The sequence below is a fragment of the Diadema antillarum genome, unplaced genomic scaffold, assembly GCF_040938485.1.
Source record: "Diadema antillarum isolate AM-2024a unplaced genomic scaffold, OU_Dant_1.0 scf00000176, whole genome shotgun sequence".
In the NCBI taxonomy this organism is placed as follows: domain Eukaryota; kingdom Metazoa; phylum Echinodermata; class Echinoidea; order Diadematoida; family Diadematidae; genus Diadema; species Diadema antillarum.
In genome coordinates, this window is record NW_027271065.1 from 578904 (window position 1) to 601679 (window position 22776).

At 39.5% G+C, this 22776-nt stretch overlaps 1 protein-coding gene across 1 annotated transcript in view; it reads left to right on the forward strand.

The window, feature by feature from the left end:
- The window catches only part of LOC139722898 (uncharacterized), a 41850-nt gene extending 24341 nt beyond the window's left edge, over positions 1–17509 (forward strand). Inside the window, exons 14-26 of the mRNA XM_071634179.1 lie at positions 1467–1558; positions 2382–2432; positions 3574–3850; positions 4358–4471; positions 5577–5707; positions 6910–7056; positions 8075–8474; positions 9784–9974; positions 10672–10836; positions 11647–11756; positions 13111–13373; positions 15687–15756; positions 16253–17509. Coding sequence (XP_071490280.1) covers positions 1467–1558; positions 2382–2432; positions 3574–3850; positions 4358–4471; positions 5577–5707; positions 6910–7056; positions 8075–8474; positions 9784–9974; positions 10672–10836; positions 11647–11756; positions 13111–13373; positions 15687–15756; positions 16253–16820 — 2579 coding nt within the window. The 3' untranslated portion in view covers positions 16821–17509. The remainder of the gene's footprint in view (positions 1–1466; positions 1559–2381; positions 2433–3573; positions 3851–4357; positions 4472–5576; positions 5708–6909; positions 7057–8074; positions 8475–9783; positions 9975–10671; positions 10837–11646; positions 11757–13110; positions 13374–15686; positions 15757–16252) is intronic.
- The last annotated feature ends 5267 nt before the right edge of the window (positions 17510–22776 follow it).

The following is a 22776-nucleotide window of genomic DNA, read 5'->3' on the forward strand; positions in this document are numbered from 1 at the left end:
TTTTCTGGGATAGTGAAAGACTTGGCTTTCCTCTTTAAGAAAGCAGGGAAAGTTATGATATCATTAACACATCAAATCATAGTAAGCTGTCGTAAGTGGAAGGAATATTGTAGGCTTGCTTTACAGCTTGTGGAATTCTCTTCCTATTTTCTCTTTATGGTTGCCCTGCAGTGACGTAATGAACTGTCGGTAATTCTCATTCGGCAATGATGGCACCAAAACTTTTTAAAAAATTTCATAACTTTTGAACGGATTGTCCGATTTTCCTCAAATTTTCATTGATGTGTTCTGCTGATATTGTTACATTTACTTACTCAACGGGTATATTTGGGTATCATTCTTCTTTAAATGGAGCTATTGGCGCAGGGCTTTTGGCACACAGATAAGTCAGAATGCCAGCTGGCTTTACGTTTGTTCTTGCGTTCTTATGATGTAAGCTAATTCATGCATGTTTTCAGGCAGGGTATGTTCTTGTTAACCCGGTGGCTTTCTAGAGGCCTACCTGGGCGTGGCGGCGGCGGGTGCATGCGATCGGCTAATTCATGGATGCTTCTTCTCGTTGGGCCCCATTGACGAATTTTCTTTCATTAACCTGTACATTGGTATGATACTGCTGTACTTTATACATGTAAAATTTGCATGCACGCGCTGTTGCTATGTCAAGTGGGCCTGGGCGAGCTGTCGCACTGCCAAGAGCGACTTCATCCTTGCTCGAAAGGGGTTCTTCGGGTTGCCAGTGACAACCTCTGTTGAAGTAGTATGCGTGAAGTAAACGAGCGGGTTTATTCGACTGTATGCAGTTCGCTTTTATTGCGTAATGCTTTCGGGCAGGGTATATCCTTGGCGACCCAATGGCTTGCCGGAGGTCCGCCGGAGGCCTACCTGAGCGTGGAGACGATGGGTGCATGTGGTTAGCTAATTTTTAGATTTCCTTTCCATGGGGCCTATTAGTATTGACGAATTTCCTTTCATCAGCTGTACATTGCAACGGTCCTGTGGAACTTGTTCACTGTGCACTCGTCGTCGCTATGTCGGGTGGGCCTGGGCGGGCTTTCGGACTGCCAAGAGTTATTTTGTCCTATTTTCCCTTTCATGCACAACCCTTTATTGTATCTTTGCTAGTAAGGAGTTACTTGAATATTTGAAAAAGAAAACATGAAAAAACACAGATAAGTGTTTAAATTGTTTGTACCAAAGGAATGGCTTTATATGGTGTTGAAGTAATAATCATGTATTTCATCCATCCTCTGTATAATTATGTTGCTTAGAGAAATCAGTAGATTCTATCATTTGAAAAAAAAAAAAAAAAAAAAGAATGCCAGATGGGACCTATAACCCTGTGCAATGCCATCGAAATTGTGGTTCCATGATTCCTCATCCTATCAGAGTTTGTTCTGATCTTATTACAAACCTCAGCTGTTGTACCATAATTGTGTTTTGCCTGCCTTTTTCTTTCCCTTTTCTAGATGTCATCACCGTCGGGTTTTCCATAACCTTTGACACCGAATTCATTGCCGTCGATGACCCATCGTTCCCAAGGTACCAATTCCAAAATTGGGTAAGTCTCTGAAAATGGCATCAAATGACGGTTCTTCAGTAATTACTAGGATTATGATTTCAGTCATAATTCTTTATGTTATTGCAGGAGGCAGAACCCGGAATAACTAACTCTCAGGAAACCATGCAAGCGCAAATAATTATGAAGCCAAAAATTAATAGTAATATCAGGCGGATGTTCTTCATATCAATGTGTACGTGAAGTCAGCTAGTTGTTCACTTCTCTGAGGTAATGAGAACTTACCCCTGTGGAATTAACATCGATCATTAATATCTTGGGCAAACATACTCGGCGGCATTTTAATATCTCTCAAACAGAATATTGGTTCCATGACATTTTACTCGTGCCAGAAGTGCTCCCATTAAGATATCTGCAGAGTAGACCCAACATGAATTTATATCCACAAATATCCAGTAACCCTAATCCTAATCACCACGTCAAGCCCAAAACCCTATCACAACTCTAACCCTATCCTAAGTCCTTGGAGAAAATAAGACCGAGGGCAATATTTCGTTTCTGTAGTTCATGTCAAGTTATAGATGCTTCTTAAATACTACAGCCTAGTAACGAAGTATTTCATTCACTCTCCTGCTCTTTCCCATTAAGTTCCATAGGCAGAAATTCACTCTCTGTTGCAAGATGGGGCAGGCCTCGGGCAAGCTTTGAGGTTGTTTAGGGCAACTTTAGTGACTAAAGGATGCATAAAATCTGAATACATTACAGAACCAGTCTAACTGTCGCAAGTTAGTCAGAAGGATCACACTACAAAAATTGCATTTTTGTAGCTAATATAGGATTTCCCCCTTTGATCTTCTTACCACAGCGCCAACGGTCGTCGACCCCGACCTCGGGACTATGGAACTCAGAGTGTACAGTAATTTCACTGCCCACTGCCCCATCTGTGGGGGAATAAGTAGATGGACGTCAGAGAATCTAAGCTCTAATGCTAGGCTGACACTTGCACGACTGTTGGCCACGATTTTGTCGTGGCAAGTCGTGACATTTTGGGGCACGAACTGGGAGGCTCCCGTACTGTTCACGACTAGTTCACGCATAGTTCACGACGAGTTCACGAATAGTTCACGAATGCGTGCCCATCAGTGTCCACAATGACACGAACTGGCATGACGAGTTCACGAATAGTTCACAAATGCGTGCCCATCAGTGTCCACAATGACACGAACTGGCACGACGAGTTCACGCATACTTTGCGCATAGTTTACGCACTTCCCGCATTGGCACGACGAGTTCGCGCAATTCGGACGGTGTCGTGGCCGACTTGGGGGTGGGTGAGGGGACTTTCTTGCGTTTCTTGCCCTATGAGCCTATATACCCCCGCACCGACGCGAGCGCCACTGTCGCGCAGTAGTCATGAACTGCTCGTGAACTGTTCGTAAATTGCTCGTGCCATGTGCAAACTGTTAGTGAAGTGCGTAAACTAGTCGTGAACTGCTCGTGGCATCAATGTGTGAAGTACACATGACCGTGTCTGTGGGAAGGCACGGCCACGCTGCGACGCGCACCAATTCGTGAACATGTGAACCACTCGTGAACTCGACATGAGCTATTCGTGAACTATTCGTGGCAGTTCGTGATAGTCGTGGCATGGCGCGCACTGCCACGCACTGGCACGCATCCTTCATTTTTTTTTAAAGAATTATGCGAAATAATGTCGGGGGAGGGCCGTTCCTTCCGCCCCCGGGCTATTACATGTAGGTTTAAGGGTTGTGTAGGTAGAAATGCTCACTTTGCACGATGGTATTATTGTTTCTGCGATTATTATATGTACTGTATTTCGATGTATTGTATTTGATGTACACGTCGCTAATGTATACTTACCGGCGCGAGATTGATACAATTATGGTACAACATTGACGCAACATGATACCCCAGAGACTAATTGATCCAAGTGAATGATTTCGACATCGAAAGGTTTTTCCACTTTTTGTTGTTTCTTTGTATACATTTCATATTCCTTCATCCGCCTCATCCCATCATACTCGACAATACATTAGGTGCGAGATGCCTTAACTTCTGGAAATGGCGGCAACGGGAAAGTTGCACGATCTCTGGTGGGCGGAGACCCGAGGCAGTTTGGTTACGACATTCCCTTTATTGTCAACACACGCAACGGCAGCATGATCGTGGACTACCAGGCGAGCGTCAGTGGCTCCGACTGGGCCAACGAGACGGAGCTCGTGTTGGCCATGACCGATCTCCTCGTGGAGTACATGAACAGTACGGTGATCTCCCCGCCCGTGGTGCCAGGATCGATCGTAGTCGGGAGTGTGTGTGAGTGTTACCGCGGAGCGCGGAAAGACTTACTTAATCCCAGAGTGCATAAATAATCCCAGCGTATGCATTCTTCTTCTAATGTCATCCCCACTAAGTTCTTTTTGACCATTGCTTATCATGCAGAGTAAAGATAATAAATGATTATTGGCATAACTGGAGATAAAAAGGATCATGACTAGGCCTTCTGGGCTTTCTTCCGACACTGCTAAAGAAGAAAAAAGAAAATATGACCTTACCACCACCATCATAATTCTGTTCAACGATTCTACAAAAAGAGTTCTTGCATCCAATTACGGGACGTCATGTTCTTGTATCACCATTTTCGGTAAAATGAAGATGTTCATTGAAAACTCCTTCTAGTAGGCCTATGTGTCGATAGACCATAAACCACTTTAAAAAAACTTATGGGGAATGTAATATTTTAAGAATCATATTCATCTAAAAAAATTTTTGTCCGTCGAGCCCCAGTCCTAAGTCATTTCGTTTTAACACTTTAATCCTTAGCGTCATGCCCAGCCTCTGCAGTCGAAGGATCATCTGGAACACTGACCTTCCCATCAGCGGCGTTGGACGAGGTTGCAAACAGCGTGGAACTCTGCCCAGAGTATTCGGGCAACGGTAATATCACCTCAAAAACGTAACTGACATTTTTACACACAGGTAGCCCATGATATCCACACATAATTTAAATCATAATTATTTCAAAAGGAAACTGCATCATAGCCCTTGTATACCTACAAAAACTCTTTAAATTGGAGATCTTTTTTTGAAGGGGAATTGTGATGACTAATATCATTCAGCCCTTTTATCACAGTTGATGAATTGTTTGGATGTTAAAGGTGAAAAAAAAATGATTTTGCAGAAATTGTCTTCAAATTGACAAGCAGAAACGATTTTTTTGCTCAGTATACTATTCATCAAACATTTAGGCAGATACGTAATTGATAAGGCTTGTCTGCCTGTACTCTTTTTCTTTTATTAAGATCAAGGATTCGATTTGTGATACTCATAGCCGCGAGTGGTAGGACTAATAATAGCAGAGTTGATATTACAGATTTTGGCTATAGAGACGATGATAAAGATGATAATGAAGACATCGACGTTGATGGTGGTAATGATGGTGACGGTGATGATGATGATGAGGAGGAGGAGGAGAAGAAGGAGGACGCTCTTGATCATGATCATGATGATGATAATGATGGTGGTAGTGGTGGTGGTAGTGATGATGATAGTGAGGAGGAGGAGGAGCATGATAATGATTTCATATGGTGGAGGTGGGGTTGTGCCGAATAATGAAATAGGTGATAATAATGAAAATGATCATACGGTGAAAATTATGATAATGGTAATGATGGCGATGGTGATGATTGTAGTGATGATGACGATATTGATCATGAAGACTAAGGTGATGAGGAGGAGAAAGATTGTGATTATTCTAATATTGGTTGATAATGATGAATATGATAGTGGGATGGTCAATGGTGGATATACGATGATGAAGATAACAGCAGCAATGGCTGTGATTATGATGATGATGACTATGATGATGATGATGATGACGACGATGATGATGACGACGAGGACGATGATGATGATGATGATGATGAAGATGAAGATGAAGATGAAGATGATGGTGGTGGGATGGCGGCTGCAATTTTTTTTATCACCATTCTTCCACAAAATAACCCCCTTTTGTTTCTACCCCTTCGTACTTCTTTTCCAGCCCATCTTCCTCGCGCCACGCGAGTGTGCCGAGGGGACTTCATATCGCCGGCAAGCTGGGCCGATCCCGTGATGACAGATTGCTTTCCGGAAGATGAGAACAGCGACGAGGTCTTAATGGATATTGCTAATGTAAGCTCCGCCACTCGTTTATATTAATTGCATCATGGGTCAAGACAGCTGTTCTCATTCATACACCTCTTTCTCATGTTTTTTTATGTACAACCTTCGTACCTTAGGTCTATGAAGTTGCGTAATAGGAAACCTGGCAAGCAGAATTGGACCGTATGCATTTTGATGAAAAGATGTTGCTAATGCGAGTAAAAACACCAACACTTAGCGCAGCCCAGTAATGAAGATATATATATTACTTTTTGGTTCGGGGGAGTTATGTGACACACATGTCTAAATAACTTGATAACATGTCTTTAGAGAGACGATATTTGCGTCAGTAACGTCATTCGTTGTACTTCTACGGAATGCCATAATGGACGACCATTCTATTTTTGCCGATTTATGACGTGCAATTCGCGAACATGTATCATAACGTGTGACGAAATCCTGTCCGTCTTTTCCAGTTGTTGTTGTTTTTTTTAATTGTCGCTTCAGTTTGATGGATGACGTGGGAATGAGATATTTCGCGGGGACATTATGAAAACTACATATTATGATTAAACCGTATGCAATATACATATTATATAGATGATGACTGGCGGGGGAGGGAACATACCGAATGTTCCACCCGAGGGGTTTGAAATGCTATTGAGGGAGGTTATAAGTCCCGAGACGAAGTCGAGGGACTTATAGCCTCCCGAAATAGCATTTCAAACCCTGAGGGTGAAACGTTTGGTACATGTTCCTGACAACAAAAGTCATCATCTGTTATATTATATGGGTTAGTCAAATACGTCAACGTCAACCACCAGCACAACGCACTCGATCGCTCGCATCGCTGCGCTCGATCGCGCAGAGCCAAATTCACTGTGCGCGCGCGGTCCTAAGCCTTCTGTCATTTGTTACGTGAAAATGTTTTCCCATGAGAGAACATTCACAAGAATGTTCGCCCATGGGCGAACATAACGAATGTACCTCCATCACGTGACTGTGTTCAGCCAATCACTAACCGGTATTTAACTAACCCATTTAATATTGCTCTTTGTCGTCAGGGTCCTTGTCTCTATTGTTTTTCTGTCAAGCAAATTCACACACATACACACACACACACACACACACACACACACACAAATGTTTTGCAAGAAGACGATAATTTTCTGTGCGTGTCTAAGAATGCATACAGTTACTTATCTTTTCCATGACGACGTTGGTTTCTTTAGACGCCCGTGACTAGGGAAAACGTGACCGCCTACACCAACGATCTGGTCGATGCCACCAACCAGTCTTCAACTATTACTTCCGAGGGACTGGACGCCGTCGCGACTTCCCTCCAAAATGTGGTCGCAGTTCGCAACGGGTCCGAAGAGGTAACAAAATGTCCTTGCTCTGTTGATTTCGAATGGTAAACGTGCAATATTTATTCTTTTTAATCATGGTACGCATATAACCTGTTTGTGGCTTGCAAGCAAACCTTAGTGGGCAAACGGGTCTATGTTCCGTTTAGTCACAGAATAGATCAAAGGATGATGCGTTACATTTGAAAGTAAAGTCCGCGCGAACGTTTTACGCGAGAGTATATACCCGGAATGTGATCCGAGGGAAAAAGAATGAATAAAAATAATTATTATCATTTCAATTCTATTTTTCAAAGACAAAAATCTCTTTCAAAACAGAGTGCGATACTTTATAGTAAAACTATGAATACCACGAAACATTCCAGTTAAAAGGCAATGTCTCGAAATTACTTTCTGGTTTTTTTTTTCTTCACGACATAATAGCCGTGACATTCAGACTGTCAAAAAAACCGAGTTATAGTTTGATATACTACTAGTTATAGTAGTTGTGTTCTTTCTGTTTCTCACATAATTATGTCGCAAAGTGTAGCCCAGTCCTTGGGATGGTCACAAAGAAAATATTTTGATACCTTCATATGTCGTTGCATATACAAAAATTACAACAATTAGAAAGTAAGAATTTAAATTCGTCCTTCGGTATGCTTTAGGCCATCATGGATATCACAAAATCTGTTTCCCTTTAAATGGAGACACTGGGCTGTCATGTTGACCGTGGTTTGATAAGTCATACAGTGATGATTATTATTGAAAGGTTCATTTTGGTGTTATTTGGTCCAGTAACTAGCAACCATGAAAGTGTTATGGAATGCCCTCTTGGTCGTCATGCAGACATAAATTTCTTGGAATTTCATTCAACAATGCTGTTCTGAGCTATACAGGAATCGTGAATTGTTTCAGATTTAAAATACTACGTGTATATGTCCTCAGGGTCCAACCCATCCCTGTCAAAGAAAAATAGCAAGAAAGATGACAATGCATCTCTCACAAAGGGTGACTATATTTATCTATTCGCACCTCAAAACTGATGCAGGTCACAAGGAACGTCATTCAGATCGTGGACAACGTTCTAGATGTCGACACTGATGAGTACCTGGACTCACTGGATGTCGAAGCACCAACGAGAATCCTTGACTCCCTGGAGGAGCAGGTGAGCCTCTTCCAGCTCCAGGACGGCGGCGGAACAAACCTCTCCGTGGTCGATCGCCATCTGGCCGTCACAGCCATCAGCGTGCCGAGGAGGTCCCTCCGTGCTGGCCTGGGCTTCGCGACGCTCATTGACGACGACCAGGAAGTGTTCTCTCCGACGGACGTGTTGGGGGTCAACGATACCATGATCATCTATGACCCCGAGGAGCTGCCAAAGAACGATGTCGAGGCCTCTATACTGTTGCCTAGCGTCGTCTTAGACTTTATACCCCAGGAAAAAGAAGGTATTCTATACATGTCATCAGCTGCATGATTGCATACAGAGACGTCCCCATGCAAATTACCCTGTTATTATCATGTTATGTGGAAATTATAGCGATGTACAGAATGAAGCAGTACATAACATATTCATAAATGGTGTATGTTCATCATTACAATGTTTTGTTATCTAATACAGTCGTGTAAAATCTGTCTGAGTTGTTTAGATGAAACATTATGTGTCAGTTTGCTTCGTGTTATTGAATCTACGGAAATTTTGATCAATTTGGTTATTTTGGAAGAAGTTATGAATAAGAATTACAAAAGTATATAATAGGTGAAAAGTTAGCTCGATAGATTATGGCTAAAATAGAGAGGTGGTGTTATTCAAAATAATATTATGTAAGAATATTAATTCATAAGAACATTAATAAATGAATAGATAAACAAAGATACATGCATATTCATACAGATTAGGGCGGTGAGTTGGCTCAGTCGGTAGCGCGTCTGCCTCACGATCCTAAGGGCCTGGGTTCGAACCCGAATCTGGACTGAGCAATGTTGTGTGTAAGCATACTGTCCCCTCTAGCAAGAGGCAAAACACTCTGTCCCTCGGATAGGACATGAAATGGAGGTCCCGTGTATGAGAGAGTAACAACTCATGCACGTAAAATATCCCGCTTCATTCATTCATCGCAAAGAGCAGGGTGTTCAACCCGGTGAAGTTGTTCCACCCCTCATCCAACTGGACCCCATGGAAGACCAGCTTAAAGGGATAGTACAGTATTGGTGGAGATGAGAATTGGGCTTTTAAATTTTTGCGAGATACCAAGAAAACACTTATGATATGGTACAGAGCACATCATTTGAAGAGGAATTCAAAGTTTATTTGATGAAAATCGGGTTTGGAATGATTGAAACATCCAAAAACAAAGTAAAACAAAGCGATGGTAATAAAGTGTGGGTCCCACACCTTATTAGAATTGCTCTTTTTGGGATATCTCGGCCATTTCAAAACCAATTTTCATCAAATGAATGTTGAATTCCTCATAGAATTACATGCTCTTTCATATTTCAAAAGAGGTTTCTCATTATCTCACCAAAAAGTGTTAGAAATCTGAAATTAGGCCTCAACCAAAACTGTACGATCCCTTTAACGTAGCTGAATATGGGCTATCCAGCCATCTTCTAACGGAAGGAAATGAACAACAACAACATCAACAGATAAACAGACTGACACATACTTACATACAGGCACACACACATTAACACTTAATGCATGCATACATCTACTTTCTGACTTCTTTGTCCCATTGTGTCCTCTCCCCTCCCCAGATGTGCCCATCAGCTTTTTCATCTTCCAGACCAGCAAGCTCTTCCTGAGCACAGAGGGTCAGACTGTGGTCACCACACCGGGCTACCGCCAGGCCGTTGGGTCCCGCGTAATTTCGGCCACTGTCGAAGGCGCGGTCGTACAGAACTTGCCTCCCGGTGAAGAGGTGGAATCCTACTTCTTGGAGCTGAATGTGAGGAGGACTTCCTGTCTTATTAACCCGTTACCTCCGAGATTCTGTAATTCCCATGAGTTAACACACGGCCTACCCGATACCCGTAGACAACGGGTTCATCCTTTTTGTGTGCATCGAGTGCCAATAGGCTTGGACAACCCTAAATTGTAGTAGGACTTCACATTTTCCTAAGTCCTTGGCGCAAAAATTGCTTAAAGTATAACTTTGGTAATACTGATAATAACATCTTCATGTCTACCTGTAGTGTAGATTTCGAACGTGAATTCATCTCGACAAGAATGATAATGATACTCCGCTATCTGCACTGACCTTTTCAGTATGCCTACACGCTGTTCTTTCACAAACCTCTTGCTTTTAATCTCGACCCCATATTACCGAGTACCCAGGTATAACCAGGTATACATAGGGTATTATAATAGTCAAAGGTGTGCGTGCTCTTGAGGATTCGAACATAATAATTCTGTTTAAGAGAACGGCGTTAAAGGGTGCTCTGGAGGATTCGAGCATCTGTTCATTAAAGAGACCGGCGTTAAAGGGTGCTCTGGAGGATTCGAGCATCTGTTTATTAAAGAGACCGACCTCGGGCTCCCGCTAAATCACAAGCCTAAATTTTAACTGAGCAACAGTAATGATGACGCAAAACATTTACTTGTTCTTTAACTCTTCTACGCTGCGCGTATGAATTTAATCCAAGGTTACGGACGAGGACGAAACTGTAGATAACAGAAGCTGCGTATTCTGGGAAAAGACAGCGAACGGAGGTCGCTGGTCAACGGAAGGGTGTCGGCGTGAGGATCTCCCTGGCATCCACAGAATCCGATGTGTGTGCGACCATCTGACCAGCTTCGCTGTCCTCTTGGTGAGTGCTCCATCATCCCCGGTCGGTGGTGTTCCGACGTGATATCCATACACTGCTGACAAGGATGATGATCATGATGACGATGGTGATGGTGATGATGACGATGACGATGGTGATGATGATGATGGTGATGATTGTGATGATGGTGATGATGATGATGATGATGACGAAGACAACGAAGATGATGATGGTGGTGGTGGTGGTGATGGCTACCAGTGTTGATAGTCATACTAATGATAATGATGATAAAATTGGTCATATGATTTAATTGTGTTGTTTTGGTTGAATAGTATCATTATTAGAACCTATGTCATTATAATTAATATTACTGTCGTTTAATCTTCGATATCTTCGATATCACTAACATTTTGGATAAGATAAAATTATATTTAATCACTATCCTTCAACATTATCCGTTTCAGAGTCAAAAGCGTAAGTATCTCCAATGTTTGTGAAATACAACTTGACTTTAATTAAAACAGCGCTGTATGTGACACAATGGTAATACGCTGGAAGAAAAAGAGAGACTGGCAACATGATGAGAACTGATGGTCATCTTATATCCAAATCTAAGGATTATGATATCCATTGTTAATCTCGAGGTAATAAAGCTGATGACGTCTGTCAATCATCTTACCTGCCTCTGAAGCGATGGGATATATGAAGTTAATGATGCAGTCATACTCCTCCGATATCTTGTACAATGGTAGGCACCGTCAGTACAAACAGTAACTATGTTGGCGTTTTCGCTAATCCAGCTGACTGCGTCTTTTTATATTGTTCAATGTTTTATCTGTATTCTCACGTCAGGATATATCTGGTGATATCGGGATCTACGCTCTGGATATCTTGGGCACAATCGGCTGCATCGTATCTATCGTGTGTCTTGTAATTATGCTGTTGACCTACCTGTGTGTGGCGTAAGTGTGACTATTTTCTTTTCATGGCTTTGATATAAAGTGTCACTCAAACAGGGGCAGAGAAAGCAAAACAAACCAAACCAATTTAGTTTGGCAATAATCCGATACATACAATTTCGTTGATCAGAGTAAAAGGGGAAAAATAATATCTCTTGATATATTGTAGGTAATACGAAATGAATTAAAAGGATTTTAGGGTGCTGCACCATTAAACTTTGACCGCCGCGCCGTCAGTTTAGTGGCGGTGTTTCCAGCCGCAAAAACTTCGAATAAAGGAGTGCTCATTTCACAGGCTCTTTTCAAGCTATAGGCATATACTTCGTGATAAATTTACAAAGCATGTTATTACATATTCTTTTCTGCGTTCCTTTCCTATCAACATGAAAAAATTGGAGATGAGTACGAATCGCAGTAGCCCTTATAAATAAAATAATGAGCAGGTGCGTTTGCTTTTCAATATATAGTAGAGTAGGCCTGTTTCAATCAAAACTGTCTTCATTGTTAATGGCGGATGTTAATTTACCATGGTTTCAGTTTAAAATAGCTAATAGAATTTTATATACAAATAAGATTTTGAATAGAATTGGGTTGGTTGAAAGAAAAGAATGTTCTTTTTGTAATGTGTATGTTGAGGCTTCAATAAATTTTTTGAGTGAGTGTCAATAGGTTGATAGATTGTGGGTTGAAGTAAGAGAATGGATTAATGCTAACGCGGGGTTAGAAATAACATTTCCGATGGAAAAACACTCTAAATTCGGTGGGTTAAAAAGTAATCTAATAAGACCATGAGGAGGGACAAATCCACGTAAGATTACAATTTTCAATGTAATTGATTTAGAAATTGAATCTATTAGATTTTAAATTAATAATCTTATTTGGATTTGTCCCTCCTCATGGTCTATTAGATTACTTTTTAAACCAACGAATTTAGAGTGAATGAATTATTTGGTTTTGGGGGTATTAACAATTCGGCACCGAATTGTATTACTATGCTTGTGAGACGTGACATTTATATTTGTAAAATAAAAAGAAAAATACCTCGTTTTGATTTGTGTAAAGATAGTATAAGGGAATATTACGATAGAGAAAAAATGTATTGCAAAAAATAATCATAAGTTGCCTTTCAGAAACAATGGTGTCTGTTTGGACACCTGTTTTCTTGTTACGTAGCAAATTATGACGGTTTGAGTCACGATATTTTATTGGTTGTTTTTCAAAGTATCATATTTGATATTATGATGTTATTTGAAATATTGTGATGTATTATGTGTTCAGTTGAATATAATCATGTTTGATGCAGAATGATAAATATGTCAGTGGAAAATAAAACTGTCTTCAATTTGATGTCGCGCAGAAACTTCCGTAAGAGGCAACCACAGCGGATCCATATCAACCTTTGCGTCGCCCTTCTGGGCCTGTACTTGATATTCGTCATCGGTATCGATCGACATTCACCGACCTCGGGGTGCATCGCCATCGGGTTCCTCATCCACTACTTCCTCCTGGCCTCGATGGCGTGGATGTTGGTCGAAGCCGTGTACATGTACGTCCTCTTCGTCACCGTCCACAGCGGCACCGTGTCCAAGTTTCTACGAATAGCTACCGTATCAGCCTGGAGTAAGCACTGGCAGCCGTCAAGGCGTTTGTTTGTTTGTTGTTTACTTATGTTTTTATGTCCTTTGCTTGTTTACCAATGTTTTATGTCCTTTTTTGCTCTCTCTAATTCTATTTGTTGATCTCGCTTTTCTTTCACTCTCTCACACACAGACATTTTCTTTTGCTCTTTGTTTTCTTTTCTTTTCTTTTCTTTTCTTTTCTTTTCCTTTTTCTTTTCTTTTCTTTTCTTTTCTTTTGTCACTGTCTGGTTTGTCAGTCTGTTTCCTTCTGTCGTGCTTGGTCTTCTGTTTTTTCACAAAGAAGTCGTTCTTGGTCTACCTGTTTGTTTGTCTTTCACGTTTCGTCTTTCTGTACCTTTTGAGTGAGGCGTGTTCTACGTACATTGTGTGCCAGGCGATCTTATTTTCTTCGCCGAAAAGACAAAAAGCTCAACATCGCTGAAAATAATCACTACAGGATTGACCATGTCAATTTTTTACGTTTTCGGCACGCCAAAATAAACGAATATTCTGCCATCACTTCAGTCGTGGAGATTTCACAGTCAAATTACAACCTTCAATGCTCTTCAATACCAATAGTGAATGGGTTTTGAGCTGCGTTTAAATAGTAGCTTCAATCTGAATGTGTAAAGCCACTTGTGGAGACAGCATTTTGCCCAAAGCAAGGCTCTGATCAATCAGCAAACAAAAAACAAAAACAAAAACAAAAACAAAAACAAAAACAAAAGAAAAAAAATCCTTCAGGAAAAAAAACAACTCCCCCCCCCCCTCCATACTTTTGGCGATTGCATCGCGACCGCTATGAATTTCAAATTTTCGCTTCATGACTATTTCCCCTGAAGTCTTGCGCACATTTTGATACCACATTTGTCCATATCGGACCTACCTAGGGGGTGTTATGGGCCAATTAGTATGCGCATGACATTAAAACGGCTAATCGCTGCATATATTTGTGTACAGTTACATACTGTCAATAGACCATGGCGTGCATTACTTTATAGATTTTGCTCAGGAATTGGTTTTCCACTTGGTTCATGCTTCCATATTGTTCTGAAATAAATTGGGCAAAGTTGAGAAACAATGATATACATAAGGAATATAAAACAATAGAAAACATAAGAAATAAAAACAATATAAAACATAACAAAAAAGTTGTTTTTTCTCGTTTTTTTTTTCTCTCTGAGGGGGAAATTGAGTTTTTATCCACATAGATGATTCAAATAACTCTTATCCTTCCACATGATTTACTGGGCACTTTTAGAAAACAATAAAATACGTAACAAATGTAAAGAGTAAAAGCAAAAGAAATAAAAACATTGGAAAAACAAAAGAGTAACAGTGATATTTTCACTTTTTGAGACAAAAAACATGATTCTGTGAAGTTAATTTCAAAAATGTTTTATGAGTATGGCAAATAACTTGTTTGATTTTTCTCACATTTCTATACTTTTTGTATTCATTGATTTTTCTTATATTTTGCACACAAAATCACATTTAAGCTAATTTTTATTTAAAAAATCATAAATTTACTTAAATTTGCATAAATTATACTTCAAGTTTACAATATCAGGGACATAAGAATACAGTTGAAAAGTATGGTATTGCCCATGGGTCCTGTAAAAGGATAATTTTACTTCCAGTTTCATTTTAGTACGTCATACATTTCAAAAGTATGCAAAAATTCATAAGTAGTAAATTTGCATATTAATAGTTTATGCAAATCTGCTGTACTCATAAAAATAGATAAGAATTGATTTATTTCACATTTGGGAAACATTATTCTTCATTATCACACAATTTTCATGTAATTTTGTACTTGTTTAGGCTGAAATTATGAAAATATCCCCCAAATGCATAAAATATGCATTATGAATAATTAATAAGCTAATTATGCAAAAAAAATGCATAATTGATTGAAATAACTTACACCATCAGATTCACCACGCAAAGATCTATCAGCATGCAAATTTTCAAATTCATTGGACATTGCGTTTCCGAGATCAATGGGGGGGGGGGGGGGGTCTCCCAGCCCCCCCCCCCCCCCCCCCCAGTATTTTCATGGAGCCAAATAGCCCAGTACAGTAAGGGTTAAAGTGAAAAAAAAAAATAGAGTTGTTAATCTTTTTACTGCTGTTGTTTTCTGTTAAAATTTACAGCAAAATGATGCTCGTTCTCAACAATTTATTTTTATTTCATCATGTTATTATATAACTTCATAATGAGAAGAGAACAGAATCACAAACAAAGCTGTAAATCCAATGTAGATCTTCAGTCATAGAAGCTGACTTCTTGTTCTTTCTGTTCCATTTTGCAGTCCCTCCGTTGGTGGCGTGTGTCGTTATTGTCGTGGTAGACAAAAACCTCTATCTAGGGGACGGAACTTAGTGAGTATACCTATTTTCTCATTCTTCAAAATCACGAACTATAAATACTGCAAAAATGTTTACGAATTCAACACTGTTTTTTAATGATAAGAGTTTCAAGTTGTGATAATAATAGTATGTATTGAAGAAAGTCTTCATTGATGGTTTGTTGAAGAAAAATTTGTTCGACGTTTCATTTGTACATGTCCAGAGTAGTTTCAGTTCGTTTTTCTGTAATAGCGCTCTCCTATCTTTTGTAAGATCACGCATGGCTTGTGAAATGCGTTCTTCATAATGATCGCTTCACAGTTTCCTATTTGCTTATTCTCCAACTATACATTTACAGTAGTAAATTCGTATGTTCTGTTGCGCTGTTTATTTTATTGTATATACTATATACCCATAAATTCAGATTATATTTAGAATCGTGTCCAAGTACTGACATAATATAGCTACTTATAACTTTAGAACAGAGACACATTAATATCGGACCTACTGTCCATCTCGACATTTCCAGCTGTTTCGCTACGGCCGGTCCTGCCATTTACTACGGCGTCATGCTACCCGTGGGACTCGTCCTCATCACCAACTGCGTGATCTTCGTGCTGGTTACCTACCGGCTGACGTGCGGCCGGTGGTCGCTCTCCGCCAACAAGAACCAGGACAGCAAGAAGAAGCGGCAGGAGTGCTGGCGACTGCTGCAGGACCTCATCGCCTTCACCATCTTGCTGGGACTCACGTGGGTCTTTGGTTTTCTCGCCATAGGGGACGCCCGCTTCGTTTTCAACGTCCTCTTCCTCGTCTTCAACTCGCTGCAGGGTCTCGGCTTCTTTTTCATGTTCGGCCTGCGGCAGAAGGCGATCCGCGACCACTGGCTCCGCCTGCTGTGCTGCCGATGCCGTGAAGATGCCAAGAGCAGCCGCCGTTCCGACCCTTACACGAAGACGAAGCCGACGACGAAATCGACGAATTCCTCTGCGAACACACTGGACACGAAAAATGGACAGCGTACAGGTTCTCGCGATCCCGACAGTGAGACGATCGCACTGCATAGCCAAGGATCGCTTGCTAGCTCCTTCACATAGATGAAGCACAAGCATTCATCACATCTTATTTCTTAAACTTACGACAATACATGCAACATGTACAGGGTCACAACTTTTTAAAACAGTACGCACATTTCATTTTAACCAACACTGAGCACTTTTTAAGCAATTTGATCTTATACATGCAAAAGAGAGTTTGAAATGTTAAAAGTGTATAAAGTGGATAGCAAATTTAGGAGCAGGACAGTCCGTGAATATTTGACATGAAAATAATGACAAGCGATACAAATCATGACAACATCAGTAAATCTAGTCAACTAAGCTTACTTGTGTTTTGGAGTAGCGAGGTTTCACGTCCTTTCCAGGACGATTCATCAGGCCGACTTGGCGCTTTCCGAAATTCCCCGACCATGTCACGGGTCAACAACCAACTGCCGCCAAAGACTAGATCTATAGTTCATGATCTACTTTACCTGGATGACTGAGAACATTCAGAGACAAACGATAGAAAAGTGTGCTATTTTTCTGAATATTTGTTTTCAAGCTTTAATGTTGAACATTTCGTATTTCATTGATCTACAAGCCACATTTTGGAATAAAGGATTACTGGAATATTGAAGCGTAGGTATGACGAATAAAATGTCTATCTGCATTAAACAACAAATATCAATGTTCAAAACAGTACACAGAATAATGTCTTCCGTAAAGAGTTCATTATTGAAATTCGACTTAACCCTCACAAATGCTGCACTTTTGACCCTCTTTTTGCACTTTACATTCAGATGATCGTGTCATTGTGTTAATGTATGTATTGTTCTATACATCATATAATGTACATGTATAATACATAATATTTATTATGTTTTACATATCATATCTAAGCTCGGTAAATATGTCAATATGTTAAAGAGTTCCAAAGTTCATTTAACGTTCATGTTATGCTATCTAGCTTATTGCTGCACAGGAGTAAAACAAAGTTGAGATAGTCATACAAAATCACACAGTGACTTTGTGGTTCGGAAATAATAGACCTACTGTACTTTCACGATTCCTTGATGATCTAGGAGGCCACCCTGACCATACAAATTTTGAGCTGATACATCATGGTTTTCCATGCGTTCAGCAGAAAACAAATGTATTTTTAATTCCTCTATTCTAGTACAAAGTCGATACCACTTTCGCCTTTCATTATCTCTCTTACTTAATCTGAGTATAACAAGAATTACAATGCAAAAAAGCCCCATAAATAATATATTGAAGGTCATTTTTCATGATTATTCCATATTTTCTCAGTCACTTTTAATAAATCATGAACAGAAAAGAGAAACATTGATCAATACAGACAAAAATCAATTTTGAGAATACAATGTATCTACAATTTGTGTTATAAATAATTGAGTTATACATCTCACCCTGGAGGTTGAGGTGTCCTCCCTCTGTCTGCATTATGTCCGTTTTCGTGATGAGGCTGTCTTCTTCCTTTGCTGTAGGGCCTACCCTGTACAGTATAGGCATATACATAGTGTACGTAGTTCACAATATTGTCTTGGTACGTGTACCGTGATGATGAGAATGAGAATATTCTCTTTATGTCCATTGTACTGCTGTTGTAAATGCTCAATGAAGAATAGCTTTAAGGTATTATTACTTGTTTGAAGCATGCATCGTGATTGAAACTTTCTCACTTGAAAATACAGGTAATAAGATGTGTGCGCTTTCCAATATTCGTTGGTTACAGGCAATGAGTCCTGCAGCGCACGCTGCGCGCTGCGTGCGCTTCTTTCCTCCGTGGTCACAACATGGTCACTATAGTGGAGGTCATATTTCTCATTTGACTTTTAAACATCATAAATGTGTTTTTGATGAGATTTGCACCTACATTAGCATCATATGGGAAATTACACATTCAAGGGTTATAAAGCTTCTCAAAGGGACATTTTTGAAACTCATGCCCTTTGAGGTTTTTTAAAAGAATAAAAATGTAGTGTTAACCAGTTCTTCATATGATGAATACCTAGATGCAGGCAGTAATCTTTGATTATGGGGGTGTCATCATCACATTATTGCCTACAAAATACTTGAAAAGATTTTGTTTTGTCAAACAGATTAACTTTATGAATTTTGACCTGTTTCAGTGGTAGCCAAACAAAGAAATACATTAAAATAACACAGTAATTCAAAGTTGTATACTGATGACTGCTATGTACAAAGATCTATCTATACCACAACAACATAAAGAAAACAAATTGTAGCCAAACAGAGTTTGGGGGGGGGGGTAGAGGAGAGAGGTGGGGGGGGGGGTAGGGAGGGGAAAGGGGGAGGGAGGAAGAGATCTGACACAATAGATCAACATAAACCAGCAGAGTTTGTATGGGATTAATACTTCCCATAGACTTGTGTGCATTGCATGCATCCTCTATAGGGCTCACACCCATAAATATTTCCCCATAGGGATGTGGGTTAAAAATAAAATTTCAAAAAATTCTGTAAAATAGCTGGGAGAAATGAGGTGTTTCAGCTTCACTAACCTGGATAAGTTAGATATACCCTTTCATCCATCAAATTCTCAGGGTGGATAATTTAATTCAAATTCTGTCCGGGGGTCCGCAAAGCCAGACTACGAGTTCTTGTCACTCAAAAAAATCACCCATTTTCCGTACACGTACCCAATGAAATATAGTCCCCTCAAATTCCACCAGAAAAGCTTTCATCTTCCAACCAAAATGCAATTTGTAGAGGAATTCATACTCAATATCTGCAGCTATTCAGTTTTTTGCCAAACTACATCATTGATTTTTAATTATTTTTTTCTTCATTTATTTTGGTATCTTTGGTACGAATTTGTTAAGGGGTCTGGGACATTCCATTGTATTTACGGGTGTGAGCCCTATAATAGGCCGTGATGAGTGCGTGCAGTATGGTTAGGTGCATGATTAGGGCTCCATAGAGGTGTGGTTATAACTCATAATATATATATAATATTATAAGAGGCTTAATTAGCCCTTATTCAAAACGAATAAACTATTACCAGCGGATATCGCATTACAATTTTCCAGTTCGTCATTCTTTGAATTCCATCTTTTTAGCATCCATACGTTGTACCGGCCGGCGCATTTTGTGTGTAAACGTTATAAAACGTATGGTATCATCTAGTGATATAGGATTTAAAGGAGGGATTTATCGAATTATATCTTGATGTTCGTTCGTTTGTTTGTTTGTTTAGCATAATTATGACGTGGCGGTTGCTGTCGAAGATTGATGATGTATGTGCCATTAAAATGAATAGCTGATATTGAGACTCCAGCTAGGCAGGGAGGCGACCCTCCCTGAGCTAGGTCACTTATAACACTATTGTACATCAATGCTTCAAATATTTATGAGACTATACCGGATAACTTTTACGTCATTAAGCTCAGTCTAAAAGATTTCATTAGATCCTTTTACAATACCTTTTATTTTCGATTTCTTTGAGGAATTGGGGATTTTAGAAGTTGGGATGTCACGTTTTATGTGGTCGACACTGAAATATTCAGTGCGCTTTTTTGTAAGATGGTGAAAATTGTGAAAATTATTGCATTTACCCTTTTCAAATCTAATTTTTACCAATTTAATTCTTCCTGTGATTCCAAGCAGTGGTAGTATAGCTTGATACCCTTCACTTTGACCACTGAAATCAACCTTTTACACTCCTTTAAAAACGTAAATTATAATTTTTTTTCAGAGTTGCAAAAGGTTCATGGTGAAGGTAAAGAGTAAAAAGTTATGAAAAGTTCATGGTAATGTGATGATTCCATTGATCAGAAGAGTTAAGGCATTATTTACCGTATGCATATGAAACAAAAACCCAGCTTTAGTGCTAAAAAATAGTTCAAAATGTGATTTAGGGATATGAACAACCAATGTTAAACTATGGCAATCAGTATATGTCAAGTATTGGTAGATAATGTGAACAATAGTTATGATAAAATTGGTTCTAGAATAAGCCATCTGTATACAGTTACGGTTTATCGAGAAAAATAGTGATATCTCCTTACATTTTAGGCTTTATTGCGAAATTTGTATAATATCATGGTAGGATGTTTTGTGATATACAACTGACCTACCTTATGCATCAATAAATATTGTGGTAACTCGAACTTCCTTCAAATCACTACTCCCACGATACCTTTAAAGGTAACTTCTTGGTCCTTAGATGACTGAGTGAGATCCGGATGAATCCCAGTGAACAGTTACTACACGGCAGTCTGGTGTTGTTGTTTTTTTATCTATCCATCAGATTTAATGCTGATGTAGCTATTATTGTATAGGCTGACTGCATGTAATTTTTGTTACTGACGCTATAGTTCGTGTATCATGTTAACATTTAAATTCAAGTACGGTCGATTCCTGGTGTTGCTGTCATTAATGAGGCCCCTTTTTATTTTAATTTTTATCGTTTCGAAGTGCATTCACGTCTTTTATATTTATTGTTTTAATAAATCAAGCTGAAAAGCTTTGATATAACATGACATCCATACCTAAGTTCGATTGATTTTCTTTCGTGTCCTATTTATTACTCGTGATAATATTGATAAAATGTAATAAGAAATTATACTCTTATTCTGCACCAACACTGTAATCTACAAGTTTCGGTATTTAAATACTCAAAATGTTATGAACCCATATAATCAATGAACGTGTTTCAAGAACTAATCATTATGCAAATATTCAACAATTAATGTTCACGATCCCCTAATCCACTTTGGAGTAGATCGTCATAACATGCATGAGATAATTAAACTTTTCTGAAATCATCACAACGTCGGCATGTCTCCGTCATGGCTAAGTGAAAAGTTCGTGAAAATATACAGCCTTTAAACGAAATATCTCTACTGTCATGACAAATAAAAGATTTTTTTCTGCTGTTCTATACTTGTCTTCATCACTAATTCTTAAACATTGCATGGGACTTGGATATTAATGCCTCCCTCTATCTTATACCCCCACCCCCCTAATAATTGTGGCATCAGCATTGTGTTAGGAAGAAAAATACCCTAACTTGAACATTGGCACAACCCTTTGCGTCACAATGCCAAACCGGACATTGCTGGGAATGAGTTACGGTACCGACAATGAACAATAATATCGCTTGTATAGTTATGTAAGAGCTTATATTATACATTTTTGTGGCTTTGTACATTTTTGTGGCTTAAGAAACGACATGATTGGCGCTGAAAGTCAAAATACTAGACCTATAGTAGGAGAGAGCTCTATGATCGATTAGATCTTTAATGTTTTACGACCTGGATAGCGAGCAAGCTTGTAGAATATTAGTGGACTGTCACGTTCAACTCTCTATTTGACATTGTGTTGGTTACTGGAAAGGAATAAACACATGTTAGGTTTTCAGTTTTTAGTTTTTTGTTTGTTGTTTTGTTGTTTGCTTTGTTTTGTGGGTTGTTGGTTGTTGCTGTTGTTGTTGTTGTTGTTGTTGTTGTTGTTGTTGTTGTTGTTGTTGTTGTTTTTGTTGTTGTTGGTTTTTTTTTTGGGGGGGGGGGGTTCGCTTAAAAGGTCCCTTTTTATCAGGATCACGCCTAGTCTGCCTCAGGGCATATAAAAAAAAGGTCCTCATTTTTTTCCATCCCCTTTGGCAGAAACACGCCTTATGCAAGTTGAGAGATCGGTAAAATTTTGTGTTTTCTCACCTGTGTACTTACACGCAAATATGCATACAATAAAACAAGAAAAGCAAAACAAAACTCGCATACTATAAAAAGTGCCACGCCCTTCTGCAAACGCAGCGACTTCGTATCCCTGTAAAGCGCCAGGGCTGTGTCACAGAACTCTCGAGTTCTGTGGGCTGGCAGTGTATGTAAAGACCGTCATTATTGGGCTGGTATCCAGCCATTTTGGCTACGAATCGCCAAATACACGTCGACAACTCCATGTCGACAACTTGTCAAGTCAGTCAGTCGATAAACATATACATTGTACCTACCCAAACAAATGGCCGAGA